Source organism: Typopeltis vanoorti, chromosome 20, assembly GCF_054136105.1.
Source record: "Typopeltis vanoorti isolate ZY-2024b chromosome 20, IOZ_Tvanoo_1.0, whole genome shotgun sequence".
Lineage (NCBI taxonomy): Eukaryota > Metazoa > Arthropoda > Arachnida > Uropygi > Thelyphonidae > Typopeltis > Typopeltis vanoorti.
The window spans coordinates 57,649,370-57,667,424 of NC_143568.1; the positions used below are offsets into that span (position 1 = coordinate 57,649,370).

The window sequence follows — 18,055 nt, forward strand, 5'->3', positions numbered from 1 at the left end:
AATGGAAAAAGCTGGATTTATAGGGGACTTAATCCTACTTAACCAAGATGGATGGGATTGTGGGAGTAAAATATCAAATTTTTATTATTATGAATGATAACAGATTCGGAAAGGGTGTTGATGAATTAATTTTTCTCTAAGTGTAGAATGCTGGTCTGGTTGGCATATCCAGTCTAGAGGCTGCAGGTTCAAGTCCTGCCATGGGCATGGATGTTTGTGATTGTTCTGCTAACTCTTTGTGGAAAGGGCATCTGTAACTCCCACTTCATACCCCCCATGAGTTATCACTCCAGTAACTCAATGAGTTACTGGAGTGATCATATGGCATCTAGTGAATAACATGTAACTAAGTGCAGAATTTATAAAAATGTTATCACTTAATGTTATGTTTTCTAAATCTGTAAAAATTGATTAGGCCTAATTTCATCTTATGAATAAGATTACTGAAAAGATTCTTGGCATATGTATGTAGATTTATGGCACTTATGATTCTTCCCAGTAAACATTTTGCTGTAAAATTATTGTACTTTGTCGAATAGGAAAAATAAAAATAACTGATGCCATTTACTTTTTTTTGTTATTTAGAGAAAATTTGTATTATTTTCTCAAATCTATATATATGTGTGTCTGTGTGCTTGCATGCATGCTTGCACACAAATACACACTGATTATAGAATGTGTGTGTGTCTCAAAGTTGGAGAGAGAGAGAGAGAGAGAGGGACACACCACTATTTTTGGAAAGTAAATTGATATAACGAGTTGTGCAGGTACTAAAATGCAGAATACTCATAGAAAATTTCAAAACTGTAAATGAGACTTGGGCTAATAATATATTTATCTAATAATTAATTTAGATTTTAAGTGTATTGGTAGTGTAGAAGGAGTGGAGGATGCTTGATTACTTCCTAGTGAATGTAATTTTTTCTGTTGTATAAAATTCATGACATTATGGCTAGGATTTGTTTACTGCAGAATTCTTCAAGAACCTGCTTAATTTATTTAGATTGAGAGAGAGAGAGAGGAAGGGTGAGAACACATGTTCTTCCCTCTATAAAATTTTAAGAGCCATTTTCGGTTTTTTCTGTTGAAGGCTTTCCAATGCTAACATTTTCTATCACTCCAATCTAGTTCACCCAGGGTGTATTCTAACACTGGATTGAATAATTTAGATGAAATAGTACTTGGCATACTCTTAATTTAAATGGAGTGCTTGTTCATGTGTGTGTGTGGTGTTTATATATAAGAATTGCAACACACTTCATATATTTTGTTTATTGGCTGTATATTATTTTAGCTTACTCCATGTTTCTTCATTACTATTAGGATTGCTTTTTTTTCCCCCACTTATAAGTTTTTTCCAATGGTCTATAAAACCCATATACAGTGGTAGGTTGTATTCTCTGGAGTTTTCTCATAGGTGATTCAATATCTGTCTGATCAGATGGTCAGTTGTGCTAAGTACTTTTCTGAATCCAACTTGTTCATTAGGCTAAGCTTCGTCTAATCTGGTGATTCTGTTTATTATTTTCATAAATGGTATATATACTTGACCTCAGTCTTATAGGCCTGTAATTTTTTATCTTTCTTACTATCCTTTTTGATATCATGGATATTATTGTTCCAGTTGTTTGATATATTTTTCTCTTTTAGGCATTTATTAAACAGATTTTTTTTTACTTCTGAGAAAGGAAATGAGAAAGTAAATATTTTTTCGTATACAAAACGAGACATTTTATAGTAAACAGTGGTGTTTTTTTATTCATCCTATACACGAGAGGTAAAATCTAGAAAAATCATTGGTGCATGTGCGTGTGTGCACACACACAGAGTTTGCTGTTAATATCACCATATGCTACCAATGGATAACATACTTAAAGATTATATGCTAGTTACAAACACCAGCTTGCTTATAAAATATGTTTACCTTTGAAATAACCTTTAGTGCTTCCGAATCAGTATTTTGCAAGTACTCAGTATAATTCAGATAAAATGAGACCACATTGGATCTGATTTTGAACAGGTGTGTATGGAGGCAGGAGGAATCATTTCATGATTTTGCTATAGTATTGCCTGACATATCATAGCAAAAATTCTTACAGGAATTCTTGGGCCCTGTAAAATATTAGTATTCTGTTGTGTGTAAATTGTGTCAACTGTTTTACTGAAAAGATTGGCATATCTGATGGACCACTTCATTTACAGTTTTTGTATCAACAAAACAAGAGCTACTGTTGAGGAATATCATTAATGATTTCCTGATTGCCTCCAATCAAGTTTTTAATAATAGATACCATTACCTATTACAAACTGAATCATTTAATTTTTATCTGGTTTGTCATTAATCACAAAGTTCATGTAGCACACCAAGAAGTGCAATGCAGTCCTGGAAAAAGTAATTGGTAGTTATTCACCAATTCAAGTTCCTAAAATGACCATTTTGGATACCAGTAAATAAAAAGTATTTATATTTGTACCATTTGCAAAATGTTAGAAGTCACATTTACTGGCCAAGGGTTTTGCAGAATGAGTTGTCAGGGTTTTTTTTATGGATTTTATTTTATTGAAGCAGTAGCATATGTATTTTCATCTTGATGGAGCTTCACTGCACTGTTTTTCACCAGGCATCTAATTATTTGGGTGATCACCATTCCATTTATTGGATTAATGAAGAAGGTCCACCTTACCCTTACTCATCTAAATCCTTTGACCTTAACCATTTAGATTTTTGAATAGGGTCACGTGAAAGCATTAGTATATTTACAGAAAGTAAATTTACTAATGATATAGATGGTGTATCAGATAATATTTTGACACTGCAGATTATATTCAAAAAGACCAGTCCACAATTGTGAACAGCATGCATTATTAATGACATAAAGAGCTTATTTTTTTTGCTTGGTTACAAGATAATGCCAAGAAATTATTTTCTTGTTTAATCCTTTACCCAAATGTACATGTATGAAGTATCTAGTATCTGCACCACTATGCTATTTGTCTATAGAGGCTGTTACCACAGGTGTCATCAGTGAAAGCCACTCCCAGAAAGATACTGTGACTGAATTGATGTGGAGGTTATATATTTTATATATGTATGTAGCTTTAAAAAAAAAAAGGAAAATATATGACTTGTGCATTAATTTAACCTTGGTATTTTTGTGGATCTGGCTCCCACTGATGGGTCGTGACTTTTCCCACAACACTGGCAAGGCAATATGCATGTCTAAAATTCTCTCAATATGCATCCCATACAATACAATCTGTGGTTTGTTTGTATTGCATGGGATACTGAGAGAATTGATCTGAAGTCAACAGCTTCTATATACAGGCAGCCTAGTTGTGAAGATACTTCATGTGTGCATACACTTGGGTAAAGGATGAAATGAGAATATAATTTCTTGGCAAGTATAATTCATTATTATGATGTGTAGAATTGTGTATCCAAGCAGAAAACATGTTTTAAGTGATTTATGAGGACTTTGGTTGGATATCATCAGTAGATGGCTAACCAATATGTAGAAACACTTGTTTAATCCTTTTCCCAAATGTACATGTATGCAGTATCTGCACCACTGTGCAGATACTTCATACATGTTATTTGGGAAATAACATATATAAAGTTATTCAGATGTCATCAGTGAAAGCCACTCCTAGAAGAATACCGTGACTGAATTGATGTGGTTATATATGGTATCTCTAAGCTTGTTGGTCTGCCGAACGGTCTCAGTATGCTGGATCACTGAATCCAGAGTTCCAGTAACACTACAGGCATACACAAAGAATTCCTACTGTAACAAAGCCCCAACTAAGTAACAATACCACCGATACACCTTTCAATAACAGAAATAAGAAACAAAAGACAAGATAACAGTATAAATATACCAGTTTTTCTAATCATCTGTGCAACAAGTAAAAATTCAATAGCAAAATGTCATCCTTCTTCATTCAAAAGGGTCTAGAGGGACTGGCAGGTTCTCCCAAAGTAGTTAAACTATGCATTTTTGAAAATTATGGAGACAACTACTGTGTTTGAATAAATACTTTAGTTTAATATAACTAAATCTGCATCAGATTTTAAAAATGCATTCGGATCACTGTGTAAGCTTAAAAGATAGTTAAACTATGTTATGGTGATGTCCTCGTAGAAACAACATGTCATCATCATCATTCTAAAAAAATACCCAGAGTGACATCAGTGGGTGGAATTCTAGTAACACTTGAATCTCATGAAACACTGGGATCTCTTCGATATTTCTGATGAGATATGTTCAGAGCTAAAAGATCAGGAGGTGACAGGCATGACATGCATCCTAATCCATAGGGATGGTCACCTGATTCCAACCAGAAACATCATCTTTATATTTGATACTCCTAAGTCTCTAACATCTGTTAAAAAGTAGGGTGTCTCAGTTGTCCTGGCTCTGCCATCTGCCCAATGTGGCAGTAAAGAGCATGATAACCAATCTTGTTCTGCCAAGAAAGCTTAATGTGTCAACTGTCAGATTATCCAGCATACTCCAGTGCATGTCAGTAGTGGAAAGATGAGAAAAAAATAAATAAAAACAAAACTTAAATCAGGATGGAAAATTTAAAGTTAGCCATCATCACACCTGGTCTAAGATCCTCTTATGCTGAGAAGGTAACAGTTAAGAAAATGTCAACAGCAACTCGTATGTTGTTCCAGCATTTGATAATTTTACCATGTCTGAACTTTACAATTGTGACTGCTTCTCTTTTGATCGCATCAATTGCATGCTGTACAGACCCACTCTGAAAATGGTTCCATTCAACGAGAACCCATTTGTGGAAAAAAAAAATTATGGCAAGGTTATCACTTAAAGACAGACCAGAAAAAAAATAGGTAATTCAGTATCCTCTGAAAGCAACTTGAACTTGCCCAGTGATCCTCACACATATGATGTATTGAATACTTTTCTAGAGGATGAGATAGTCATGGATTATCTATACTTCCCAAAATATAATGAGAAATATAAACCTGACAAGGATAAATCTTCAACTTACTGGAAATCTGACAGGTCTTTGAAGCCTAAACAATAGGAAAATTTACATTAAACTGTCATGGGTTTTTGCTAGAATATCGATGATATCAATCACCTGCTGCAGAAACACAAACTTTTTTTTTTTTTCTTGTCTGCAGGAAACTTATTTAAAACCCAGGAAGAGGATCTTACCTTCAGGAATATCACTCTTGTATGCAAAAACAGAACTGGAGATATTCCTGCATGTGGTAGAGTAGCTATTCTAGTAGGCAGTTATACTCCATTGCATCATGTTCAGCTTAATACTTCTTTCAAACAGTAGTGATTAGCCTATCTGTGGGGTTTCTAATCACAGTATGTCGATATATTTACTATCAGGTTCTGAATTAAATGAAATGAAACTTGATAATCTCATAATGCAACTAGTATGTATAGTTCGACCGCAGGTGAGAGAATGGCAGAAGGCAAATCCTTTCCGATAATAGAATAATCAATCCGTTTTGCAGGAACATCGGAAAATTATCTTTTCTTTTACGAAGATTCTAATTTATAAAGTGAAAACTAGTAGGTGACTTTCATGGACATGACACTGTGGGGTAGCACAATAAATAAATACTTGGTCATATAATGATATGACCAAGTATTTATTTATTGTTTAATGAAACAAATGCTCGACAACTATGACCTCTCCTTTATTAAAAATAGAGCAAATACTTTCCACATGCCTGCCTACTCATTCGGCAGTTAGTCTTATGAACAATCTGTTCCCCTGCCTTTTATCCACTGCTGACATGGGATGATGATCAAAATCATATAGGGAAGCAATCATTTTCTTCTTATCAGCACTATGTCTTCACATGAACTGTGTCCTTCTACACGGATGCCCATGTGGAAAACGAACCAGAAGGACTGGAATACATTTTCCCCTCTTGCAAAATTTAATACTGAAGTATGTCACAGATTGTATTGTCTGTGCAGCCACGGCAGCAATTCCAAAAACATCATCCCAATTTCCACTCTGTTCACAGCCTTAGTGGAACCCAAAGTGCCAATCAGCCAAAAAATATCAAGATAGAGCATGGGATATATTTTGTAGGTATAGTTCGACTACAGGTGAGAGGACCCCTGTGCATGACAGAATAAGGTGAATCCATTCCAGTAATAGAATATTCAATCCGTTTTGGGAGAACATCAGAAAATTAGCTTTTCTTTTCTTTTATTTCTAGTTTACAAAATGATAACTATTTCGCTTGTATAACAGTTGGAAAATTTTACTTATAAAGCACGTGATTTTGCATGTTGGTGACTAATTCATAGGCTCTTCTTGGCACTCTGCCAGTTACGGTTCTCTCAACTGTTGGCAGACTATCCTATCACAACAAACTTAATACCATTTAAACATGGTGGGGCCAAAGGACGTTAAATGAGACATCACAGTCAAAAAAACAATCCTGGATTAAATTTACATCATCGATTAATCCATCGATCAGTGCAAAAATTGTATGGGATAAAATCCAGAAGATGAAATGTAGATACGGAATGCCCCGTTTGTCTACCCTGGAACATAATTCATGTATTGTTGCTGATTCCAAAGCTGTTGCAGATACTTTTGGAGAAAATTTTGCTAGGATCTCAGCAACAGTTTCCTGTCCTGATTTTTTAATTTTGAAAGAAGAGAAATAGTGGCTAAGCTTTTGTATCAGGGGGATTGAGCCATACAATCACCATTTGTTAAGAAGGAACTAAAAAGCACTTCTCCTCTCTTACCCTAGTGCAGTTTGTCCTGATGACATCCATTATGAGATGATAAAACACCTCCCATCATCTATGGATCTCTTTCTCTTACTGTGCAAACAAAATATTTATAGAGAAAGACATTCTGAACTCTTGGCATAAGTTAATTGTTATTGCTATCTCAAAGCCAGGTAAGGATCCAGCCTAGGCCAACAATTATCATTCTATTGATGTCTTTGTAGAGTCCTCTAAGTCTGGAACTTAGAGCAACAAGCTTTTTTTCAACACAACAATGTGGCTTTTGTAGACACTGATCAACTTTAAACCATTTGGTCCATTTAGAACATGTGGTTTCAGTGTTCTTCATGCAAAAAAGCCTATTACATAGACCACAGATATGGCATATTAAAGACTGTTTAATCTTGGTCTGAGGAAGGGTTGGGGGCTACCTTCCCGTTTTTTTATTAAGAACTTGTTTTCCAATTCTGAGTGGGAAACATGTTATCTAGGCCCTATCATTAAGGAGTTCCTCAGATCTCTGTCTTAAGTGTGACTCTCTTCACTATCAAAGTGAACACAATTACTGAACAGCTTCAGTAATTTTGTTCATAGCTAATAGGCAATTGCCTTTATGTCAGTAACTTCAAGTTACTGTCATTGCTCAATATGAGAATCATTGAAAGAGATGACTTCAATAAGTAATTGATCATGTGTTTTCATGGGCTCTTTGTCATTTGTTCAGGTTATCTGCTGAAAATGCACTCTCCATCCTGATCCTGATTTAAGAATGGGGACAAACTATTATCCCCATCATTCCACAGACAAAGTTTTTTAGTACTCACCTTTGACAGAAGGCTTTACACTCATTTGGCATCTTCGGAATAAGTGCAAAAAAAGCACTGAATATCCTCTGCACTCTACCCTCTACAGAATGGGGTGCAAATTGCTCTGTATTTATCATGCATTTGTACATTCAAAGCTTGATTATGGGTTTATAGTTTAGTCCCAGGTTTATAGTTCTGTGCACTGGACAAAAAAAAGTGGAAGAAGATAGTGAAGGAGACATCAGACACCAACAGGGAATGTGCTCATGATTCGTGGTGATGATGATGAAGGGATAGCTTGCTCCAGTGGTTGGACCCAATCCATCACAGGATATCTGATTAGCTACTGATGCTTTTTTGCACATCACCCATTCAGAGTCTTTATGTTGAATCAAATGAACCCTTTATCTCTTAGAGACAAAACCATTTCTCTCAGTTATGCCCTAAAAATAAGTCAGTTCCAGACCATTCTACATGACTGTTTAATTTCTCTATGATGGGGGGTCCTGTATCACACATCAGACTCATTTGTTAAGACTCATCTCACCTTCAGTTGTTACTGCACACAGAGCAGCCCTCTGATTTCTCCCATCTATACTGATAGTTTAAGATCAGAGATCTCTGTTGGCTGTGCTGCTGTGTTTCCTAACACAGTAGCACATGACAATCTCCAATCAGATTCCACTCAATTGCAGTAATTATCCAGGAGTTACATGCATTTCATCTCGCACTTGTATATATTCAAGAAAATTCCTACCAAAACTGCATAATTTATATAGACTCCTTGAGTTCTTTACAAACTATTTCCTTCTCAGTGTATAATCCACATCCAGTGCTTGGTGAGGTGCTTCAATACTTGTACAAAATAAAGACCCTTAATTTTGAAGTGTTGGATTCCCATCCACATCAGAATTCAAGGGAATTGACATTGCAGCTGCTAGATCAGCTCGTACTTTTTTAACGTACTGTTTGTTTGTCTCTTGTACTGACTACACCCAGTTTATAAAACCAAAGTTAATTTCCCAATGACAATACTCTTGGCAGGAAGCACTGACGAACAAATTGCATAAATTAATTGAAATTAAGCATTGGCAGACTAATCAGGGTAGGGACAAAAGAAAGGAAGTTGTTCTTGCTAGGCTCTGCATAGGTCAGAGTCATCTCAAATTCTTATTTACTGAGAGCTGATAACTCACCTATGTGTGAGATTCAACATTCATCTTGCCGTTAGTCATATTCTGGAGGACTGCAAGCGCTTCACCTGAGAGAGAAATGACATTTACTTATCTCACTGAGCCCTGTACACTGAGACAGATATTATTAGACTCAAATTGCATGGCTTTTTTTTTTTTTTTTTTTTTTTTTTTTTTTTTTTTTTTTTTACAAAACATTAATATATTATTATTCATGACACCTCTAAGGAGTCCAAAGACTTCGCTGGAGGACACCTAGTGTACAGCTCTGCATCTCCACCTCCACACAGAACCTCTATTACCAATCACCTACATCAGCGCCATCTACTGCCCACAACCACCATCACCACTGATAGTATTTTTTGTCTGTAAATTGTGTGTGTTCTGAAGGGCAAATTTGTCTGTGTGTGGGATGAAAAACCTGAGTTTCCAGGAGAAAAAAAGCTACCTCCATATGAGATCGGCTAACTCACCTTCAATTGAAAAAGTCCATATAAAGATTCCTCCCATCATGACGAGAATCAAACTTAGGCCTTTTCCAATCGAAGGGCACAACGTACCGTCATTCTTCCAGTTGTGCTACGGAGGCGCTTTATTCAAAGACATTTGATTATAAATTTGTTTATATGTAGAAACCACATTGTAGATACTCAACCTTGTGCATAAATTTTATTTATTCATTTATCTTATAACTGTGCACATATATTTTATATTAATCACTAATTTATCTCCTTATAACTATTTATCTTTCAACATCCTGTGTACTGCTGTAACCTTAGTCCTGTGCAGTATGACTTTTGCTGCCTTTGCACCATAAAACCACATTTCAAACAAACCATTAGCTCAGCTATCTTTCATGGGTGGAATTCATATAAAACAAAAAAGAGAAAAAAAACTTGATCAAAGAAATTCTCCTTCCATCCCTGCATGACAGGTTACTATATGAGCATATAAAATTTTAAATTCATTTTCTTTATATTCCTCAGTTGTCAAAAACTTGAAATTTATTTGATTCCAGAATACCAGAAGTACTTGTTATAGTTGCAGCAAGTCTCATGTTGCAACTGAAAAACTTCTTATATTTAACATTATAGCATTGGCCCTAATTTATGAGAGAAAGAAACCCTGTAAAGAAAATTCAGGGAAAGATGGGATAAAGTTACCTGTAAGTTGAAGGAGGATGTTAATGAGAACAAGAAAAAAATTTGTATGGATTAATGAAAAATGGAAGAAATAAAAAGGAAATAAATGCCTGGACCAGTGATTAGAATGCTGTAGTATGATCATTTTAGAGATCTGTTGAAGTAAAAGATTTCTCTTTTACTTCAACAGAAATATTATGTTAATGGCATGTAATGCAGAAGGCATTATGATGGGAGTGGACTTGCCCATTGACTTTTCAGAACTTCTTGTAGTACATGAATAAAATAGTTGCAACACTTAATACTTGTCTGCATAGTGCAATTGAAATAAGGATGGAACATTGTGCCCTTTGATTAGAAAAAATCTTGCTAGGCTCTTCAGTTTAATTCACATCATGACGAGGAATCAATTTTTCAAGGTTGAGTTAGTTGGTCTCATGGATATAGTTTTAATTGTTAAATATGCATTTTCTCTCATTTTATTTTTCTAATAAATTGTCATCTTTGATTGTAAACTACATAGTGTAAAGAATCATGTTCTGCTTATCTCAGGATTTGATCTAACTTACAAATTCTTCATAAAGGTTTTGTTTGTAGAACAGTGAATGTTATTCACTTCATTTCATGTATGCTATAAACAGCGTAGTTAGAAGAAAAAAAAAAGTTATCTCTATCACTTCAAGGAATCTTCCTGTGTATTTCCTGTTTTTCATTTCTTAGTTCTCACTTTTTGTTCATTTTTTTCTCTATCTGTTTTGTTTAGCTAGTAGAACAGATTATAAATATTCTTGAATAGCAGGTTTAAACTTAACATCTGCATCACAGGTTCAAACCCATATGTCTATTGGTATTAATAATTGCACACCTTATTCAGACTATTGTATCATATTGACTACATTAATAATTACAGAAATTTGTTTTGTCATTTTCAGTACAAGTTGGGGGGGAAAATAAATCACTGTGACCAAAAATGTATGCATATTAACATTAAAGCAGGTTTCTTTGAAAAATTATTATATGGCACCTGCAAATACTGTGACTGATCACCAGTACTATAATTAGTAAAGTTTTTTACATCCATTTCAGTATTAAAAACCAAAAATTATCAGATATGATCCCAAAAATTCGTATTTGGTTTCTAGAACAGGGAAACAGGATTACCTAACTCCTTGTCCAGATTATCATGCAGTATTTAAATGTACAATAGATTATTGTACAACTCTTTGTGAATGGGATTTATATGAGAAAGGAATTTTTGACACAATTCCAAATTGTAATGTACAAAAGAATGGACATTGTATGATGTGCCATCTAGGACTGGATTTATACTGCTTATACTGGATTTATGTTGCATTGCATGTGATCTTTTAAAATTCTTCAGGAAGTGCTTTGAGTCGATGCTGACACCAAAAATAGTCTCTCTTGACTTGTAACAGCATCTGTCACACCAAGTTTTCTTCCATTTAGTTCAGTGGGAATGGAGGTCCAGTGCATACTCTGCCCAGTCTTGAGAGTGAATTTTTACCATACCTTTTTTTTTTTTTTTTTTTTGCAAAGGCATCATTAGTTGTTACAGCAATATTTTTGGAATTGTAACTAGTTTAGGTTCAGAAGTACGTGTCTCAAGCCAATTAACGTCATTCATATTCTCATGTAAAAGAAGCATGCAAGGTACCTGCTACAAACTAGCAATACAGCTTATTAATTTATCTGTTATTCAACACTCAACCAGATTCAATTAACTAGTACCTGATTTGGTTACCATGTCATCTAACTTCTTGAATAGCACTGTGTAATCATACTCAGTTAAATGATCAGCATGTTGATTTTCCATTGTGCCTAGTTAATTGACAGATCATTTTCTGTCACGTGAAAATCTAATGTAGATTTTGAAAGATTTTTTTTTACTTTGCTCCACCTTTGCAACGAGTTGCCCGGTGTTGTACTACCTTACCCCAGTCTTGAAGATACTTTTAGGCGCAAACTTTGTTTGCTCACACTTGGATAAAGGATTAAACTAAATTTATTAAAATCTAATGTAGGAAAAACTTTTGGAGTGTCCAGTAAAAATGCAATAATATAATTCAAACATTAACAATTTTATTTTGATCTTGTATCATTAGTGTGTAAAGAAGAATAGTATATGATGATTTAAATCTAACTGCTATGTGTGTAATTTAATGACAAGATTTTCGTCAAAAAAAAAAAAAAAAAAAAAAAATATATATATATATATATATATATTTAAAAAACATTTTCATTTTCTTCTGTTTTCAGTTAAATTTATTTATACTTTTATAAAAGAATGCTTATTTGGTCAGTTTATTTAAATAAATTAAGAAAATAAAGAAACATGTTTGTGTTAGTGAAAAATCCTTATGTGACTCCAAGAGAGGGGGGGGGTGCATTTAAAATTAGTAAACAAAAAATAGGTATAAGTTTGAAGTGGAAACTCCAGTCATGAAAATTTGTAGACTTCTGTTATAAATCTCTCTCTCTTGGCAATAAATCTTAATTATATAAATATCTTAAAGATTTCAGTAGGCCAAAAACCAGAGGCATCGAAAGGGGACCAAGGTTTGGTGGTGGAATAAGGGATGAGTCCAAAGATTTGGAAGAAAGGAAAAACAGAAGAAACAGGGAAGAAAGGCCACCAGTTGCTGTCCCTTCTGATAATAGGTAATTAGGATGTAATTTGTTATATATAAATATCAAAATGCTAATTAACCAATACATGTATCATGGATCATCTTCTGCTGACTCATGTATCACTGGTATTGAACAGAAAAAAATCATGAAAATTTATGAGTTGGGCCATAATTGTTAGTATCAAGCAATTAGATCATGTACTCTTGCATTAGGTTGTCCATATTATGCAACTAGTTTCCAGTTTACCTAAAGAAGATTTTTTTTTTTTCTGACAATAAACATCTTTGCCATATAGCCAGCAACATTGTTTTGGACAAAATTTGCATCCACCATGCAAGCATTTATCAAAATTAATAAGCACAGTGATGTAGCATTTATCCAGTCTTCATAATTTTACTAAAATTTCTCACCTGAAGTAATTTCATTCATCAATAAATATACTTAGCTGCAATACATAGGTCTCCTGTTTATCACCTGAGAATTTCATTACTACTACCCTTACCACCACTAGTTATCATCTATTTGTATATGTAGAAGTATGCCAAAATTAGCATCAAATAAGTAATAATAATAAATTCCTTAAGGAAAATTCATGAATTTTCCTTAAGGAATTTCTTTTTTTTTTCTTAGAGAAACACACAGTTATGTTGATTAGGTACTTATATGTTCCAGTCAGTAATGAAATTTTCATTGATCAGTGAGGTTGAATAAAATTATGATATCACATTGTTCTCTGCTTGTTGAACTTCATTGTTTTATAATGCTAACTTTTATTTGCTTTTACTTGACTATGCATTGTACAATGTTTATCTTCTTTTAATTATTTTACCATTTTATAGTGCAGACACTCATTCTGTGTAAGTTGTTAAGAATTATGTTTTTTTTTATGCAGAAGTCTTGAGCATTCAGCTGAGTTTTAGAGGAAATTTCATATCTCCATGATGAAATTTCCATAGTTATTTATGATTCATGTCGAAGTTTCTGGAACCCCCCCCCCCCCCCAACTAATTGGAAAGTGGAATGTAAATAAATAATTTGTTGACTAAAATTAATTATTTACAAACTGATGTTTTGCTAGAATCTTCAGAGTCACTTGAACAGTTATACAATCAGTGGCAACAAGGAATGAAATGAACTCGAGAAAGACAGTCATGTGCATGGAAGGCTCCAGTGGCAATTTATGTAAATAATGCTAACATGTAGATAGGGTGACATGCCAAAATCTATGCAAGAACACACTCATCATTTCTCTTGCAGAACAGATTTTATGCTGTTGTATGGATTTCTGTGTATTTCCCTATCCACTTATCAGCTAGGTAACTGAATCTTTTAATTCCACTTACTGGCCACACTTCATCTTATATAAAAAAAATCCACTAATTTCAAATCTTAAATTCAAAATTTAGTTTTAACAATAATGATATATGAGCTGTGGTGTCACCTCTTTTACAAATATCTCTCTTTTGGACACGTTAAATTTACTGAAATATGTTCTCTCCCTTCCCCACCTTATTGATTTGTTTAATTTTGCCATCTCTACTGGTTACTCCTTTTGGAAGGACACCTTATAGAAACAGACAGAAGGTACATACTTTCTCTCCCATTCTTTGGCCAGTGTCTATATGGTGCATTTTGAAAAACACTCTTCTGCCATTTTCACACGTTCTATTTGGCTAAGATATAGTGAAGATCCGTTCTCTATTTGGCCCTTTAACTCAGATGCATTACTCTTTCACTTCAACAGCCAGCACTTTAGAATTCAGTTCACTATAGAAAAAGAAAATAACAATAGCCTGTCTTGTCTAAATACTCTAATCACGCATCTACACAGGCTTCCCTTATAGCTGAACTCTCCTTTATTTATTTGCTAGACTTTCCTGTCCAGCAATGCCAAAAGATCAACAAATTAACTGTTCTCCTCCATCCCCCCATTCCTCACATTCACTCTTATCCTACAGACTACGTTAATGCTATTATTTTCCCTATATAAGGGGTACCTCAAAAAAATATCCAGAACTTTAAAGAAATATTATCTCTGCACTGCATTCAAATCTGATTTGAAGCTGGCTTCGCTTCTCTGCTCTCCTAAGGATCCTCTTCCTCCCTTCTCTTTTTCAGGTGTTTACAAGGTTCATTGTTCTTGCAAGTTATCCTATTATGCTGTTATAATCTACAGATTATAAAGGGGAATGTAGATGGTATGCAGAACTATCATAACTGTGGTCTCTAGTCTTTGATCAATTACTTATTTCTCACCCAACTCTCAGATCCATAACTCGTAACTGGTTTAAACACTGCCTTGTATACTGCTAGTTTCATGTTTTGATTAATTTCTCTCTTATTCCTTATAAATAAAATTTATTCAGCTGACTACCCACCATACCAGCTTTGCTTTTCTGTTGTCTATTTCCAGATTTAACTTGCCATCTTCACTAAAAACTCTGCCTAAATAGGTGATATATTTTACTTGTTTCATAGAAATTCTTCATTCAGAATGCACCTGAAGTTTTCTATGTTCCTGCCTATTTTTGTAATTTTGGTTTTATTATTGCTAATTTTCATACCAAATTTGTTACAGCTGTCAATAAACTGAGTTCACAGATACTGCACATTGGTTGATTCACAGCAGTGTCTTTTTGCTAAAACAGTCATGTGAGCAAATGCAGTGCCATACAAATGGCCATTATTCATAATTGGAAAGTGTCATAAAATAGATTATTGTAAGGCAGGGTACTATATAGGATTTCTATTCTTTTCATAGTAGTAGTAGCCTAGTTATAAAACAGATTTGATACAAACTGAGTTTATGCAAAGTGATTTTTGATGTGACATAAGGATCAGTAAACTTTATGTCAGTGAAAATATGTTACTAATATTAGATCCAGTGGTTACATTTGTCATTTCATTCATTTGCACATTCAGTGTAGACTAAATGTACAAAATTTATTTTGAAAACTTATTTCATCCTATAACCTAGTCATATGCCACATTAGTTAATATTCAACATATCAAAGAGATTATTTTAACATATTCATAATTTCCTTTATCTGTTAAAGGAGTGCATTACATTATCTTTATCCCACAGCTCTGTGAAATTTATTCACAGAACGATATCCTTTATGAACTTTCTTGAGTCATTTTTAATTTTCTTGTATTGTCCCTTTAAGCCTCTGCATTTGCTAACACATCTTTCTTTCACTTAACTATCTTCATGATAATGTCTAGTGTAGCTAAAATTTACCATTTATTGTAAGTTTGGCTTCACTTATACTCAAGTTGTATGGTTTGTTTACCATGTTCACAGAAATGTTCATGAAAGATAAGTCACTTTATTTCAAGTTTCAACGCAGGATATTTTCAAGGTTCTACAAGTATATTTTATGTTTTAAAGACAGTGGATATTCATCTCTAACAAACTGTTCTCTGGTTTCCATGAGTTTTCTATAGTGAAAGTTAACCATGCATGAACTTTACAGTTGAGTGCTTTTCAGTAATTTATGGAGACTACAGCCATGTTAGGAATAATTATTTTAATTTCCCTATGTTTCAGCCTTCATATTATGGTCATCACTAGAGTATACAGATATACAAGGGTGGCCATAATTAAAGAGGAGGAGTTCAGATTCCTGTAGCATAAAATGCATTGGGCGAAATTCAACCAAACTTCGTGTACGTACACTCTGGAGCAAATTCTTGGTTATGATTTACAGAAAAAAGAAACAAATATCATCATCAAATTCCTGCCATGTACCCTCAAGGAGTGTGCAGGATATGATAGTACTATGTCAAAAATTTACATTATAACTAATTTCCTATATACAATTTTCCTCCAAATCAGTCCATTACCTGTCAAGACTCCGGCATTACCAGATCTTTTATTTCTATCTTCTAAGGCAGCGCTTCCCAAACTGTGGGCCATGACCCCCTTGGGGGCCGTAGGTTTTGTTGAGGGGGGCCATGAAATAATGAAAACAAATTTAAAACGTTTTAAGACTAAGTAGATTTTTTTTTTATTTTAAAAGAAACGTGTTTAACTTTTATTATTTATTATTTCTTTTTTGTTGTTTTTTATATTTTAATGGAAAAATTCATGCATTGGTGTTAGTTCACAAACTTTGCTTCCTTCGTATTTCGGCGCTTAATGAATATTAGTAAATATTGCTTATTGATATGTTTCATTTCAAAGCAGTGGTTAATTGTATTTACTTCGAATGCTCTCAAGGGAAGCTCCAAATCTTCCTGTCCCTTTCATCACACGTTTGTAATCAGGGACTGTTGATATTGACTTTATATACATATCAAAACTCGTTTTATATTATCACTGTCATCCGAGCTAGTTTTCTGTCACCAATAAAAGTTTCGCATATACTTCACACATGAAAAAAAGCTTAAACAAATTCATGTGGGAAGATAGTAACTCACTTGCAGTGGTAAACAACACCCCTCTCTAACAGCCACTATACTGCAGAGGCAATAAAAACAAGTACTTTTATTATGCTAGTGAGTAAGGTATGAGGAGTCTGTGTAATATATTTCTCAACAAATAGTGCAATTAGACACAACTGGGATAAAAACACACTAATTAATGAATCGCATGTCCCCCTTATACAGAAACTATGCTGTATATATAGACAGAAACAAAACCATATGTTGCATGGGCAAACACAGTATCTAACTAAAAACTATTGTTATTAATTAGATGTGTGCGAGTTCGATTTCCCAAGGCAGCAATAAAATTCAACCGAACATGTTAAAATTCGTAAAAGTGTTAAAACTAAGTAATATATATATATATATATATATATATATATATATATATATATATATATATATATAATGAATGTTATGGCAGTTTCACATATGGAATTCGGTTGAAGAGAGTTAGCATTTCAACTCAATTGTCAGCTATGCTTTTATCTTTCGGTTGCGCGATCTTTTGTTAATACCGCACCAATCATATGCGTTTTAATAACCTGCCTTTGTTGTCTGTTTTGCGTTAGGCTTAATTACCATCAGCAGGAAAAGGTCATAGCATCGGTGTTTTGGGATGCTAAAGGCATTTTGTTTATTAATTATCTTGCAAAGGGTAAAACAATAAATGTTGGCTCCCTCTGACTTCTATCTCTTCCTTGCTGGTCAGTGATTTTCTTCTAATCAAGAGGTGATTGCAGCTGTAGAGAGTATTTTGCAGATCATACTGAGAACCACTAAAGGGAGGCAATGATGGCACTAGAGCATCGCTGGAAGAGAGATTATGTTGAAAAATAAATAATTTTGAAATTATCTTCTTCTTCTTCTTCCTAACATGGAATTTAGGCCATGTGGCCTGTTCCGGTCTCATGCCATCTCTTTCTTGGTCTTCCGATTCTTCTTTTTCCACTTATTTTGTATCTGTATAATATTTTTGGTAGTCTGCTGTTGTCCATTCGATTTAAATGTTCTAGCCATTTTTGTTTATACTGTCTTATGTAGTAATTAATTGGTTTTATTTTCAGGGATTGTAAGATTTCTTCATT

At 34.0% G+C, this 18,055-nt stretch overlaps 1 protein-coding gene across 3 annotated transcripts in view; it reads left to right on the forward strand.

Annotated features, from left to right (window-relative positions):
• Positions 1-18,055, forward strand: part of LOC150095463 (intracellular hyaluronan-binding protein 4-like) — a 127,610-nt gene that overhangs the window by 35,181 nt on the left and 74,374 nt on the right. For all 3 annotated transcript variants that reach the window (XM_090409786.1, XM_090409787.1, XM_090409788.1), the window contains exon 2: positions 12,425-12,569. In XM_090409786.1, the coding sequence (XP_090265912.1) occupies positions 12,425-12,569 (145 nt within the window). The remainder of the gene's footprint in view (positions 1-12,424; positions 12,570-18,055) is intronic.